Here is a 16,356-nt window from a genome sequence, read left to right as displayed (position 1 = left end):
ATTTTCAAGATTTTCCCCAAAACTTCACACCCAACTAACACAAAAATAGATTTTTTTATCACTCAGAAATAATAGCAGTAAAATTCTTGCGATAAATAATTTATTAAGCAAAACACACTCTAGAACCCATTTTTCATTTTCTTTAAATTTAATGATGTACGGTACAAAAAAAATTTGAATAAGATAAATGTCGGTTGTATCGTAACGAATGTGACGATTATCCTTTAGTTGGTAAAGGGAGGGTGAAAACCTGTAAAATCATTTTACAAAAGTCATAAAATGATTACGTATTTTATGCTAACATTTAAAAAAAAAATATATGTAAAAATGAGCTTCATTCATTGTTTTGTCCGTACCGGCGTTTGTCAAGTTTTGTCATTGTGTAAGTCCAATCAACGCCACCCAATCGTCATAGTGGGTGACATATTCTCTATGAGTATGAGTTGTACAAAATGTTTTCAAAGGTATAAATTCTTATGTGCCAGTTATCTTCTGTTTACTGTTTTGATAAACTATATGAGTAGGTATCCCAAACTAAAATGTTGTCATACAAATGGCAAAATTTAAATTACAAAGACACATGTGACTTCCCAAACCGTGGAAAATTACAACACTTTATTTTTCAAAATCGGAAAATAAATAATAAAGATTTCGATATTTAAAGTTTCATTTTTTGATGATTTGTGAAGAAAAGTAAATCTTGGTTTGGGAAAGAAAAAAATAGGCTTTGTTTACATAGATGGCACTTTGCACTGAAAAAAAAGCTAGCAGACCCAATTTTTGCTAATGTAATCTTCATAGGCTGCTGATTTTAATGGTATAAGTTTTTCTCCATTAACGTAAGTTCAAGACGGAGAGAGAGAAACTGTTCAAGAGACCTCATTTTTGATGATTTGTGATGAAACTTTCGCCTCTTAACAGCTGGTAGTTTGGGATACCTACTATAAATAAGAATTGATGTATGAAATTAAAATGTTTCCAATCTTTCTTGGATTAAATAAAAGTATTGTAGTAGAATCACAAAGAGAAAGATTTGAAGTTTTTGTGTGAAAATGGGAAAAGACCGAGAGAAAAACGAATTGGTAGTGTAGCCATTTCATCATAATAATTATACTACTAATAATAATAATTGTTTGCTTCTCAGTGTTTGTAAATATGACTGTTGTTTATTGAATATTATTTTGACATCATTAATAATTTTTATTTCCTAAATCAACAATAAATACCACAAATGTTGACTCATGGTTTCCCGTCTTTGTTTTTGTTTTCTCATGTTATTTATAAATTGTATGTCTGCACCCCTGGGTGGGTTCCTGACCTCCCATATTGGGCAGGGAGTCAATTACTGTATCTTCTATTCCCCTATATATCTTGTTTTCCAACTTGCTTTCTCGGAATGCGATTACAGTACAGTCCAGTCCGGATAATCGCAACTTTTGGTTAATCATAATCGCAACATTTTCGATGATCCCAAGCTGTTGCGATTATCCAGAGTAGACTGTACTTGCTTTTGTCCTGGCCCTGGCAGGATAACCTTGCACTGGGAGGGAAACAGTGAAATGTATAGTTTTGGGAGATGTTTTTTTTTTCTTCTTGTAAATCATCTCACTGTTATGCATTGTATTATTTTTGTTTTACATATGATTTGTAAACATTTGAGTGTATTCCTCTTAGCAGGGACCTGTGCTTATGTCAGGATGAGACATTATTTTTTGTTTTGTTTTTTTAAGGGTTTTACGGCGCTTGCAACACATTTAGGTTATATCAGCGCCAGTAAAAAGGAAGAAAATGGGATGGTAAAAAGCTCTAGAGTTACAAATAAAGCACCCAAGAAAAAGTAAGACATAGGGGAACTGGGAACAAATAGGGATCAGATGTAGATTCCAAAGGCACACTATCAAAATACTTAGTTTGAGACCACCTATAAGTCTCATCCGGACACAAGCACAAAATCCAACAAAGAGGAATACACTCAAACTCAAATGCTTACATTATGCATTCAAAACAACAAACAAAACAATACATAGCAGAGAGATGATTTAAAAGGGAAAAAAAAATCATCTCCCAAAACAATAACTATGCATTTGACTGTTTCCCTCCCAGCTAGTACTCCGGCCAGGGCCAGGACAAAAACAAGTAATCTCATTCCAAGACAAAGACAGAAAGTATGTTGGAAAACAGATATAAGGGGATAGAAGACACAGTATGTACCCCCCCCCCCCCCCCCCTGCCCATTATCATAAGGTTATGGAAGGTCAGGAACCCAACCCAGGTTAAAGGGCTAGATATCACAAAAGCTTGATTCAAGCAGGTAGGCTGTACCAGAAGCAGAATGTGCCATTTTATGAAAAAACTGACTGAAAGTGACTGTCAATGGTCAACAGTCGATTGAGGAATATAAAAAAATTGATACCCTAGTTGCCTAGTAGTGTTGAGGTTCCAGGTTCGACTCCTATACTGAGCAGTGCAAAGTTGAGTCATAGGAAAAGGATCTCAACTTGAGCTTTTATAAAGCGCAATATCCACTAAATGTGCTCAAAGCACTTTACAAAGGGTCCCTGACCAACAGCAACACGTAACATCTAGAACGAGACATGATGCCTGTTAGGCGATATCACAATTTTTCCGACAGATACAACACTGTTGACGGCCAGTTACTCATTTTACACCTGAGTACAGTGAGAAAGTGTGAATAAAGAGTCTTTTCCAAGGATTCAACTATGTGCAGAGCGAGGATCAAACCCAGGACCTTCCGAACCGAAATAGAGTGTCATACCACAAGACCACATAGCTGCAGGAAGCGATATCTTTATCCATATATTCACTCACTGTACTCAGGTTTACAGTGAGTAATAATAATAATAATAATATAATGAACTTATATAGCGCCTAGTTCCAATTTGGAATTGCTCACTGGCGCTTTACATCAACACATCATGTATGATATACAAATATAGAACTGGCATGTTAAAATCACACAAATTCGATGATAACATAATATATTATAATAAAATACATACTAAGAGTCCAAATTATATGCCCTACAGAAAAGCTCAGTTTTTAACCGTTTTCTAAAGATACGTGGATTTTCACTATTTTTAGTTTCAATATTGATGGAGTTCCACAGTCGGGGGGCATGGTGGACAAAGGATTTCTCATGAAAAACTAACGATTTTGGGGGTTCCCTTTGGATATTTAAATTAGCAGATCTTAAATTTCGACTGGGTTCATAAAGGTGGATAAGTTCCTGAAGGTAAACAGGAGCGGAATTGTTTAAGCAATTGAAAACATGGGTGAGTATTTTAAATTCAATCCTAAACTTTACAGGTAGCCAGTGTAGGTCCTCCAAAATCGGTGTTATATGCTCGCGCTTTTTAGATAACGTTACCAATCGAGCTGCTTTGTTCTGTATCTTTTGGAGTCGATTAATGACATTATTATCACAACCATAGAGCAAGCTATTGCAATAATCAAGGCGGGTAAGAATCAAAGAGACCACAAGAAGTTTAGTAGTATCAATATCAAGAAGCCTTCTAATAGCACCAATAGATCTAAGGTAAAGATTGCAGGATCTAGTTACATTAGTGACATGGGCAGACATGTTTAATTTGGTATCGAATAAAACTCCTAAGTTTCTCACAGGTTCTTTAGTGATGGGAATTACACAATCAGAAAGATTCAGGTTAAGCGTGGAAAGGTCCACGAGGCCCCGTCTTGTAATTTGCAACACCTCTGTTTTATTTTCATTTAACCTGAGTTTGTTGCAACACATCCAGTCACTAATCTCAGAGATACAATTTTCTATATCCGTTATAACATTGAGATGATTGTCGATATTAATGGGAAACAGTAATTGGGTGTCGTCTGCGTAAAAATGGTACTTAATAAAATATTTTGAGATGATGTCACCTAATGGTCTGATATAGAGGGTGAATAAAGAGGGTCCCAGAACTGAACCCTGTGGTACACCAAAAGATAGGGGACAAGGAGAAGAGAAGTCATGTCGATTTACAGACACTGATTGAATTCTGTCAGAGAGGTAAGAAGAAAACCAGTCAAGGACAGTACCCCCAAATCCGTATAGTGTCCGTAGAGTAACTGGCCATTAACAGTTTTTTGCATTTGTTTGAAAAATTGATTGCTTTACATGCGTCATGATGTGTCACATCCTACATAATAGTAAGTGATGCTGTTGGCAAGGTACATCTTGATAAGCATTTTAAGCACATTTGAATCTTCTGGTTGAACATTGTCTCTTTATTTTCAAAAATATATAATAATTATCTATTTTCCATCTGTTTCCTTTATATCAGTGGAGAATAATAATAATAATAATAATAATAATATATATATATATATATATATATATATATACATATATATATATATATATATATATATATATATATATATATATATATATATATATATATATATATATATATATATATATATATATACATATATATATATATATATATATATATATATTATATATATATATATATATATATATATATATATATATATATGTATATATATAATAATAATAATAATAATAATACTTTATTGCATCCCAAAAAGGAAATTTTTTGTACAGACGTGTTATAATTTACACATAAGATAAAAATACAATGGAAATAGGATGTATATATATAAAAAAGGAGCAGCTTTATAACCAGAGCTGCGCTTTATAATATGAATAATTTCAACACTGTAAAATAGTTAAAACTGTCACTATAAATTGAAAATTGAAAAGATTGCAAAACAAATAAATTAATAAATTAATATTTATATTTTTAAAAAGTAAAAATGAGAAATAATTATATAAAATGATTATTGCTTGTTGTTATAAAGCCTAATACTGGACGGCAGAAAAGATTTTCGGTGTCTCTCTGTTTTCGTTGAAATAGAGAAAGGGCGACCACTTCTTTCTGACATAATAATTGATGGTCTTAGTGGATGATACTGGTCATTTAATATTTTAGTTATTTTATTTATACAAAATTTCTCGTATAAAAGATCTACATCGTCAACATCATTTATATAGCGTTTAATGGATTTTTTAATATTTGAATTTATTTTGTTCCTTTCCACTGCAAAGCAATTGCCTCCCCAAGCTGTTATACAAAATGACAAAACACTTTCGATTACTGCTCTATAAAATAATGTGCAGAGGGTTTTATCTATTCTAAACTGAGAGAGTTTTGATAAAAAAATATGTACGTCTGCACATCTTATGCCTAATTATTTTCAAGTGTTCATCCCACTTGAGCCTGTCATCAATCGTTACACCAAGGTATTTGTAGTGAGGAACTCGCTGGACGAATTGGTCCTTTAATTTTAACGGTTCTATCGGTTCCTTCACTCTCCTAAAGTCAATCACTAGCTCCTTTGTCTTGCTTATGTTAAGCTCTAGGTGGTGGGCATCACACCAAGACACAAATCTATCAATTTCTTGCCTATAAGCCACTTCGTTGCCATTTGTTATGAGGCCTTGAAGAGCGGTGTCATCTGCAAACTTTATTAAAGGTACACTCAGGTTTTGACTTCTACAGTCATTCGTGTATATTGTGAATAATACAGGGGACAATACACAACCTTGAGGAGCGCCAGTATTTGTAGTTATACAGGAAGATTTGTTTTGCCCTAATTGAACATATTGTGCTCTCTCCGTAAGAAATTCGAGCACCCAAGCAATTATATACTTGTTTAAATTCAGACTAGTCAATTTTTGAACAAACAACTGGGGTTGCATTGTATTGAACGCTGAAGAAAAATCTGCAAAAAGCAATCTGCAATAGCTCCTAGCGTGATCTAGATGCCTGTAGATGTTGTTTGTAAACAGCAAAATGGCATCCTCTACGCCACGTCCTGGTTTGTAAGCAAATTGATGACTATCACTCAATGGCATAAACTGATTCCTAATTTTAATAAGAACAAGTTTTTCTAAAGATTTCATGACTATTGAAGTCAGTGCAACAGGTCTGAGATCGTTCATAGTTTCAAGTTTTTCTTTTTTTGGAACAGGAATAATTTTCGAAGTTTTCCAAATTTCAGGGATTGAAACGCATTGGAGGGACCAGTTAAAAATATGTGTATAAATGGGGGAAAGCTGGTGGGCACATTCTTTTAATAGTTTTCCTTTCAATCCATCCGGCCCAGCAGCCTTCCTCTCGTTTAGTTTCGAAAATACGAATCTCGTTTCCTCTTCACTGACCTCAACAGCCATTTCATCTTCCAAAGCCCTGTCTAATTTATGTTTTTCATTTTCAATATCAAATTTGTTTGCTGTGTCGAAACGTGAATAAAATTTATTTAAAGTTTCAATTTCGATATCTTCTGATATAATCGTGGGCTTTGGATTATAGTTAACAGCAGTTTTAAGCCCCCGCCACGTGTCCCGTATATCCCCAGAAGAAAAGCATTTTTCAATTTTATTTTTGTACTTGTCTCTACAACTAGATATTACCCTCTTTATCTCTTTTTGTTTTGTTTTCAGATCTTTTTTGTTTCCACTAGTATAGAGAGTTTTCTTTTGGTTCAATAAAAGTTTTAGATCTTTTGTTATCCAAGGCTTGTTGTTAGGATAATATTTTATTTCTTTTTTACAAGACACTAGCTGTTCACAGAATTTTAAATACTCACTCACACAGTCATTCAGCTCATCCACACTATCACATGATTCGATAAAAACATTCCAGTCAGTGCATTCAAAACAACCACGCAAATCTTCACACACACTTCCGTTCCAGATCTGTACACTTTTCTTTACTGGTTTTACACGTTTAAAAACAGGGCGGTAGGTGGGGAGTAGCAAGAGCATGCAGTGGTCAGATAAACCTAATGGGGCACGGGGTAAACATTTATAACTATTTTTAATATTACACAGGAATAAATCTAATGTTTATATATATATATATATATATATATATATATATATATATATATATATATATGTATATATATATATATATAAATATATATATATATATATATATATATATATATATATATATATATATATATATATATATATATATATATATATATATATATATATATATATATATATATATATATATATATATATATATATATATACACTGTAGTCCACTAAAGATAAACTCCCGAGGACCACAAATAGAGTTTATCTTATCCAAAACTCAAGGGAAATAACCCTTCAGTCACACAAACATTTGTTTTAATCTATTTATTATTCCCCCTTTAATCAATAGTCCCAGAAAGATAGGCCAGCTTCATCTTAGCTTAGCTAAACTAGTCACTTAAAAAAAAACAAAAAAACAGGCATATAAGATCTAAACGCTTGGAAAAGCAGAGTGAGAATGAAATTAAAAAGGTGGGAAAGTTGAGATGTTATCATCGCTCATCCCTCAGTCAAAGTTACATAATGTGCAATGAGGGCCAGTCTTGTTTATCAATTGACGAGTCCTTGAAACTAATTTTAAAAAGTGAGTGGAGCAGGCACTTATGTTGGTAACAACAAGAGATGAAGTGAGTAGGAAAGTGCCAGAAGACAATAGAGAATAAAAATTTTTTGCAGCGGTGATGCCGGTTCAAACCGCCATCACCGACGCGAAAATATTTTATTCTTGTACTTTCCTTGAAACTACCCTAGTGAGGGTTCACAAGGATAGGGGGGTGGGGGCAGGCAACTACAAGATGCCAACTTTGCAATAGAGATATGCATGGCGGTGATGAGACAATAGCTTGAAAAACTCCCTGTCTATCCCAATCACGCAGGTCCAGACCAGCTCACTGATGGAGTTTATCTTAAACATTAAAAATAATTAATGATTTAGAGCAGAAAATTCGGGACCAGCCTCAGAGTTTATTTTAAGCAAGAGTTTGTCTTAATGTTCATCTGCAGTGTTTATTTATATTAATTTAATCCGACCTCTCTTTGTCAGTTGGATGTTTTTTCTCAGCTTTGTTTGTAGTACATCAGAGTATAGTTTTGCGATTTTTGAATGTAGTTTAAATTTTCAGACAACCAGATTACAACATAACACTTTAAACTGTCCTAAAATTGAATTTATCATTATTTTACTTGCATGTTATTTCATTAAAATTCAAATATTCAAACATTTAATTGAAATGAATATAATCGTTTCCCTCAGTGAAATCCAGTTTTGCCAAATTTTCCTCGAAATTTCCACTCAAATTGAGCTTCACACAGATAACCACCGGTGGCTCAACATCTAAAAAGTGAACAATAGGAACTTTAGGTTTTGGTTTTTCTTTGGAATTTTCATACGTATAAAATTGTTTTTGAATTTTTTTGTCATCAACATCGCAAAACATTTTCACTTTTTTCTGATTATCCAACGAAAGAGAACAAAATAATTTACGTCCTTGTTTGCCTGCATTCCATATTGAAAATTTTCCCCATTGACTCAAAATTCTTTCCTCTAAAAATTTGACCCGATGATTCCATATAGTTTGTTCATTTATAGAAAAGGTCTCTGCTTTGGGGTGGTATCTGTACATAAGTAGATCTTCATCTACACGAATCAGTTTACCACCTTTTGATAAATGTTTGTAGAAAAGAATGAGATCCTCCGGAGTGCCTTTTCCACCTTCATCAAATCCACCTGCAGATGTAATAACCTCTCTTTCACAAAACCAAGTTGGCATAATAACAGTTGGCCCATGAGATGTGTACGCTTGCAAATAAAGCTGTTCATTGGTTAAATTATTTGCCCATTCGGTGTAACGTTCAGTTGATTTTTCCGGCAATCTGTGAAACTTTGAACCGATAATAGTATTTGGATTTTTCTTGGCTGCTTCATATTGACGGAGGATTCTGTCCTTGTGCATAACATCATCTGCGTCAAGGAAGCATAGGAACCGACCTGAGCTTTGAGATATTGCTTTATTTTTTGCAAATCCGACACCTTTGGGATCTCCAGTATGACCAGTGATGACAACATGAATGGTTTTTTTCTTGCATTTTCGTATCTTTCCAGCTCTGTATGGTTTCAAGACTTGAATCTGTGCTGCCGTCATTGTAAACACTCAACTCCAGAGGGCCCACGTCCAAGAAGGACTGGCAAAGGACAGAATCTAAACATTCAGGAAGCCAGTCAAAAGCATTGTGTACTGGTAAAATAATAGAAACACCGCATTCGGCTAAGTTAGTTGCTGATGTATTTTCCGCGGACATAATTTAGGTCAAAACAATACCATTCTGTTTATAAACAAAGAATAATCAAATATAAAACTTCCAAACTTTTAAACCTGTTTCTTCAGTGTGTATGTTGATAGCAAAGTGAAAAGTGAAAGTAAATTGGGGAATGTGATAGTTTAAACAGTAAAGTATGTAGTCGTGATGTGACTCAAATCAACCAAGATATTAAATAATACTCGGGTAAAATAAAAAGAAATATTCTCCCTGCTGGAAAAATTACAAAATATAATCAAAACCTAACTCCAGATATTTAAAATGACACACAGAGTGAAATGACGTGATATTGAAGAAGAAAACATGAGAAATGAGAATAGATAATAGAAGCGAAATGATATTTTACCGATTCGTAGAGTTCGAGAGTAGCCTTGGCGATACCTAAAGATTTCTTGAAGTCCTTCAACTACGTTTGATTACTCAAGCCTATGCCTTGACCAAAGTTGCCAATGTATTATTTTGTCATTGAACTTAGAAATTTTATGAATCTTCATTTTAATCTGATACATTTTTACCCCGTCTCACTTAAATTATTTGTCGCAAACTCTAATATCGAACATGTAAACGACAATGATGACAATACACAATATCGAGATTAGTTTAATGCCCATCATTAGCAGACGACAAATTGTTATGGGAGTGAACTCAAATTTTAACAGTTTTGATTGTTACCATTTCAGATACCAACGGCTTTCCATGAAGATATTATCTGTGAAACGAAATCAACATTTGAGTGACTGAAATGGTAATTTACCTATTTATATACTAAGAACAGTTTTTTGAGTGCATTGCAATGGTTATTATTATTAAAATGGGGAAACAGATTTTAATCATTTGTCTATTCATCAGCGTACATAAGCTGAAACCATGCCTTTAAAACACTTTAATTTTAAAGATGCATCTTCTTTCTCCTGAATGAATTCAATGAGTTATGATTGAAATCATTTTGCCACTTGTTTATTTTAGAATTTTCTTCATTCTCACTATAGGTATTCCAAAATAGATTCCAAAATCGACCAATCGTGTGAACAGTTATTTTTAAATTTCATACAAAAAGGGGCCAGAGGACTTCTTTGTGATAAAGAAGTGTGTTACTGCCTTGACATTTTCAGAACACACTTAATACGATGTAATCTGATTAGTTGATCTCAAGTTTGAAAAATCTGTTAGTAATCATTGGGAAAGAGGCAAGTGAGGAATGCTATTATTACAATACAATCAAACCAGCTAATGTAATATTTGAAGATACAGTCGACTCTGCTAAATCGCACACCCTCAGGAGTTCAGGTCAATGCGTCGATTAAGCGGAGTGTGCGATTGAGCAGAGAAACTCAAACTAGCATCTAAGCACCAGTTTTCATGTACCATTCATGTAGGACCTTCCCTTCTGAGGTTTCTACGGGCTTGGGACCGTCGTATTCAAGACATTATACTGATTAGAAGAGGCTTTTTTTTTTGGTACTTTTTTTTTTATTTGGGGGGGGGGGGGGGGGGGGGGGGGTTGTATTTGGGGGTCTTTTTTCTTTTAAAATGTCTTTTTATTCATGTTTCATTGACAACAAAATGTGACATTATTGTTTGTAAGAATGGTCATCGTGAAGCGTTGATTGTAGTAAAGCCTCGTCTCGTCTGCATTGTAAATGTCATTACAGTCATACTGCTGAAGAAGTTGTTTCAAAACTTCATCATTCCACTGGCTTGCAGGAGAGACATCAGCATAGTGTTTTTTGTCATGTTCTTTTTCAAGCACAACATCCTGTTTACCTTTCCATCTCGAGAGCCAGCTTTCTAATGGGGAGAAAGACTTGTCTTATGTTTATGTCAGTTCAGTCGCCTATTGAGTGTATAAATATGGACACGGACCGTATAGCTCAATCAAAAGATGAGACGAGAGTCCTTGCTGTAATCCTTTCTTATTGTTCACGGCCCAGTGGAGGAAAACAATGGTCGAAAATTGCAATCGAGTGGTCAGACAATGTAAACAAACACACTGCTTTAGGTGGACTGCCATCACGTTTCACACCTTGTGATGCAGACAGCGAGTTCTGAGTCAATTAGCTCATTGTGTCAGGTAATCCTTTGATGTCAGTTAACAAGCAATGCGCGTCTGACCTAGTTGGGGTCAGAGGGACAGTGGAATTGCGTTGACGGAAAATCTTTTTTCACCTGTGATACGATATTAACATGCCGAACTGGTTCAATGTCAAACGCATTTTCATTACCTTTTTTGATTTGATTTTTTAAAGACATTTTTCTCAAATCAAGATGGAATCCAGATGTAGTGATTAAGCGGAGAAGGTGTGCGATTAAGCGGAATGATTACATAGAAAAAATTCTGTTTTTCTGGGAATGTGTAGCGTCTAAGCAGAGTGTGCAATTAACTGATGTGTGATTAAGCGGGGTGAACTGTATAATTTTTCAATTCCGAGTAGCCTTCAATTTAATTCAAATTAAGCTTTATTTTTCTTTTGACAGGTTCATGATCCTTTTTCATCACTTTCATATCTACTATCTGTTTTAGGTTGTACTCCCCACACCGCAAATAAACCAGACAGAAATACCGCATTTGAATAAAAATATGTATTGGATACACTGCAATGGATGCTACTGTCAACCAGAACCGGGAGTGGTACTTCGATTTCATATCACTAATTGCAGCCACATATACTGTGAAAAATGTGTTACCGAATGTAAGTTGCCTTATTCAGCATATTCTTTTTTTGTTCTGTTTTTGTTTTTAACATGACAGCAGAGAGTAAGAGTATGATGTAATACGACAGTGGTATTAGTAATATGCTTTCCTTATACTTTCCACTGTAAAAGCTTCATAAGTCTTTGGCTTTGCCTTCCAGTTTGGTACTGAATTTCATATAGGTGACCAATTATTTCAAAATGGTATTATGTCGGGATGAACTTAATGCTTGACACTGAAATGTAAGCTTAATTTATAAAATTTGAATACATATAAATCCATCAATTGAGTACGGTTGTTTTTTTTTTCTTCTTCTTAAACTTAAAAAATCTTTGATTTGCTAATTTTTATCATTTTGCCTTCAAACTCAATTTATGACACATCTAATTCTAAATGTGCCATTCCTTTCGATTAGTTTTCCAAATTGCTTTTTGTGGTGAGATATGTGGCAGAGAGCAGAAATTTGTGTAGTCTTGATAAAGACAGTGTAGTGTATTGGGATAGTCTGGCAATGATTAAAACATTTTTTTCACCAGGTACCAAGGAACAATGTAAGATATGCCAATCGCAGTGTGCAACTTTGGAACTTTCAGGCAAGGTTGGTGATAGAGCTTTTTTTAATACAATCCATCTCTTTCAGTTAGAGTCATTAAAAAAACAAAAAACTAGGATTATCAGTTACATGAACGGAATAATAAGATAAAGTAGAATGTAGCTACATACAAATGCTGAAATCCCAGCACTTTCTAAGAGATTTACTTTCATTTGATGTTCTCTATGGACCACTGCGAATAAACACTTCGTATTATTATTATTATTATTATTATTATTATTATTATTATTATTATTATTATTATTATTATTATTATTATTATTATTATTATCATTATCATTATTATATTATTATTATTATTATTATTATTATTATTATTATTATTATTATTATTATTATTATATATTATTATTATTATTATTATTATTATTATTATTATATTATTATTATTATTATTATTATTATTATTATTATTATTATTATTATTATATCATTATTATTATTATATTATTATATTATTATATTATTATTATTATTATTATTATTATTATTATTATTATTATTATTATTATTATTATTATTATTATTATTATTATTATTATTATATTATTATTATTATTATTATTATTATTATTGTTGTTGTTGTTATAACTATGCACCATCCATTTTTTTCTTCTCACTTTCCATCATGATCCCATTCCAAAATCGTTTTGACATTTAGTTTTAACATAGTTCAAATGTCTTTTCAGCTCCAGAAAGAGGTAGAAAACCTTTTTGAAGAGCCGGCTAATGTATTTGCAAAAGCAATGAAGCAAGTAAATCAGGTGCGTTAATCAACTCGGTTGTAATTAATTTCTTTTCTAGAGTCCCTGTAAATTTAACACTGGTTTATAAAAAAGCCTAAGCAAGTTTGAAGCAATGCACTTTAGAAAATGATTAGGATCTGAAAGGGGAAGATTTGAAAGTATTTTATATTGATGGAGCACAATGTAGTTGTAGTAGTAGTAGTAGTAGTAGTAGTAGTAGTAGTAGTAGTAGTAGTAGTAGTAGTAGTAGTAGTATAGTAGTAGTATTAGTAGTAGTAGTAGTAGTAGCAGTAGCAGTAGTATTAGTAGTAGTAGTAGTAGTAGTAGTAGTAGTAGTAGTAGTAGTAGTAGTAGTAGTAGTGGTAGTAGTAGTAGTAGTATAGTAGTAGTAGTAGTAGTAGTATAGTATTAGTAGTAGAAGTAGTAGTAGTAGTAGTAGTAGTAGTAGTAGTAGTAGTAGTAGTAGTAGTAGTAGTAGTAGTAATGATAATAATAATAATAATAATAATAATAATAATAATAATAATAATAATAATAATAATAATAATAATAATAATAATACTAATAAGACCGTTTTGGGGCGAAGGGTCACACATATATATATAATTTATATCTTCTTCTTCTTCTAGGTTCCATGCCTGATCCAGGCTTCGGATACTGCATGAATTATCTCTCTCCATTCCTCCCTGTCTCTTGCTTTTTCAAACAGCTCTTGGATTGTTAGGTTGGTGAAGCCCTTCAGTTGGTCTATGAGTGTTTTTCTTTGTCTCCCCCGGGCGCGTTTACCAGGTATTTTTCCACAACTTGCCAGGTATTCATTCTTATCTTTCCTTACTTTTTGTCCGAAAAAGGATAGTTGTCGATCCGCTATTAAGGGCATTAGTTTCCTTTGTTGGTATATTTGTTTTAGCACTTCTTCGTTCGTTTTGTGTGCAGTATACGATATTCTCTGCATCCTTCTCAAACACCACATTTCAAAAGCTTCAATGTTCTTTTGTGTTTCTGCATTTGTAGTCCAGCTTTCGCATCCGTATAACAAGATTGGCCACACGTAGCACTTCAAGACTCAGAATCTAATCCCGAACGACATCTGTTTGTTTTTCAAAATGTTTCCCAGGTCCATGAAGGCCTGTTTGGCTTGAGTTATTCTTGCTCGTATGTCTCGGTTACATCTTCCATCTGTTGTCACTATTGAACCTAGGTATTTAAAACTTTCTACGTTGGTAAGTTGCTCGCCGTGAATCGTTATATTGCAGGTGTTGTTGTTTTCGGGGTTTTTCTGTATTACCATGCATTCCGTTTTGGTGATATTCACTTCCATTCCCTTGGCTTCACTATCTACTACCACTTTGTCGACAATCTTTTGAAGTTGGATTTCTGATGTTGCAATGAGTACCGTATTGTCTGCGTATCTTATATTATTTATGTTGTGACCTCCTACTTTTATTCCCTCCATATTAGTTATGCCCCTCATGATTGTTTCTTGGTATAGATTAAACAGATCTGGTGAGGCAACACACCCTTGACGGACTCCTTTCTTAATAGGAATGGAATTTCCTGTAGAGTTTCCGATTTTGATAGATGCCTGCTGGGTGTAGTATAATGTTTGCATGAGTCTGAGGTCTTTCTCATCAGCGCCAATGGAGTGCAGTTGTTTTAGTATTTCTTCGTGGCGTACTCTATTAAAAGCTTTTTTGTAGTCGACAAAACAGAGGTATAGTGGGGTCTGAACCTGTATAGCTCTTTCACTTAAAACACTGAGGAGGTATATTGCGTTCCTTGTCCCTCTGTCAGGTTGGAATCCATATTGTTCTTCTGCGATTTCGGGGTTAATCTTATTCCTTAGCCTATTGATAATTATACGCAACAGTATTTTGTTGATGTGGCTTATTAAGCTTATAGTTCTAAAATTTTCGCATCTGACTGCACCTGCTTTCTTTGGTATTGCTATGAAAATAGAGTTACAGAGATCTTCTGGAATTTTCCCAGTGTTGTATATATTGTTGAATAATATGTGAAGTTCATCAATTGCTAGATCTCCTAGGCTTTTTAATACCTCTACAGATATTTCATCAGGGCCTGTTGCTTTACCATCTCTCATTCGTTTCATGGCATGTTCAATTTCACTTTTGGTGATGTTTGGTCCGCTTAATGGTTCTTTGAATTTCAGTGGTGGTTCATTTCTATTTGGATCATTGTACAGTTCGCCTATGTATTCTACCCATCGGCTTTCTATATGTTGTTCTTCAAATAGCAGTTCCCCTTGTTTGTTTTGGATACAACTTCCTGCTGCTTTGCTTTTCCTTTTCCCTGATAGTTCTTTTATTCTTTGGTGAGCTTGTGAGCTTATATATATATATATATATATATATATATATATATATATATATATATATATATATATATATATATATATATATATATATATATATATATATATATATATATATATATATATATATATATATATATATCAGTTTCAGATAATTTTTCTCATATCATACAGTAATTCATTCAAAACTTTTTCAGAATCAACAATAACGCATAACGTATATCTGTGATTCCTCCTCATTTAGATTTAAGTGTGCTAAACAAGCATATGATATTTATGAGGACCACGACATGACAGTGATATTATATAGAGTTACTGTCAAACTAGAAAGCTTTTGTTAATATTGTTCAATGTTTTTTTTCTCCTCAGACCCTGGAATTCCAAAAAAGTCACCAAAGAAGATGGTGTAGACATCTAAAAGAAATGGTGAGTATTCCGTACCTTCCAATCCAATACCTAAAATATCACCATGCCTGACTCATTTGAGAGTTATTTTTTTAAAAGTGACCTCTCTGTCCACTATGGGAGGTCGGACACCCTAACCACATATGTGACCCATCGTCTCAAAACGGTATTATGTCGGAACGAACCATATGGTTAAATGCCGAATTAAATGTTAAACTGGTCAAAGATTTAGATTGTTGGTAAAAGTAAAAGCACCCTAAAATATGGTATCCATTCTCCTCAATAAAACATACAAACTCAACACAAGTCTGATATTTCTGGCTATAAATTCAATTTTCAGCATCTTAACTAACCGACTTAATA

The 16,356-nt window shown here is 33.4% G+C and overlaps 1 protein-coding gene and 1 pseudogene across 1 annotated transcript in view; one reads left to right on the top strand and one right to left on the bottom strand.

The window, feature by feature from the left end:
• Positions 1 to 7,135: 7,135 nt before the first annotated feature.
• Positions 7,136 to 9,275, bottom strand: LOC144976293 (queuosine-tRNA galactosyltransferase pseudogene; annotated as a pseudogene).
• Positions 9,276 to 9,826: 551 nt separating this feature from the next.
• LOC144976610 (E3 ubiquitin-protein ligase RNF212B-like) overlaps positions 9,827 to 16,356 on the top strand; it is a 9,947-nt gene continuing 3,417 nt past the window's right edge. Inside the window, exons 1-5 of the mRNA XM_078920906.1 lie at positions 9,827 to 9,950; positions 11,727 to 11,895; positions 12,434 to 12,495; positions 13,200 to 13,274; positions 15,958 to 16,014. Of these exons, the coding sequence (XP_078777032.1) occupies positions 9,948 to 9,950; positions 11,727 to 11,895; positions 12,434 to 12,495; positions 13,200 to 13,274; positions 15,958 to 16,014 (366 nt within the window). The 5' untranslated portion in view covers positions 9,827 to 9,947. The remainder of the gene's footprint in view (positions 9,951 to 11,726; positions 11,896 to 12,433; positions 12,496 to 13,199; positions 13,275 to 15,957; positions 16,015 to 16,356) is intronic.

Source organism: Berghia stephanieae, chromosome 7 (assembly GCF_034508935.2).
Source record: "Berghia stephanieae isolate SIO BIC M18660-M18661 chromosome 7, UCSD_Bste_1.3, whole genome shotgun sequence".
Classification (NCBI taxonomy): Eukaryota; Metazoa; Mollusca; class Gastropoda; order Nudibranchia; family Aeolidiidae; genus Berghia; species Berghia stephanieae.
The sequence above is the reverse complement of the archived record's forward strand: the minus strand, read 5'-3'. Positions and strand labels throughout refer to the sequence as shown.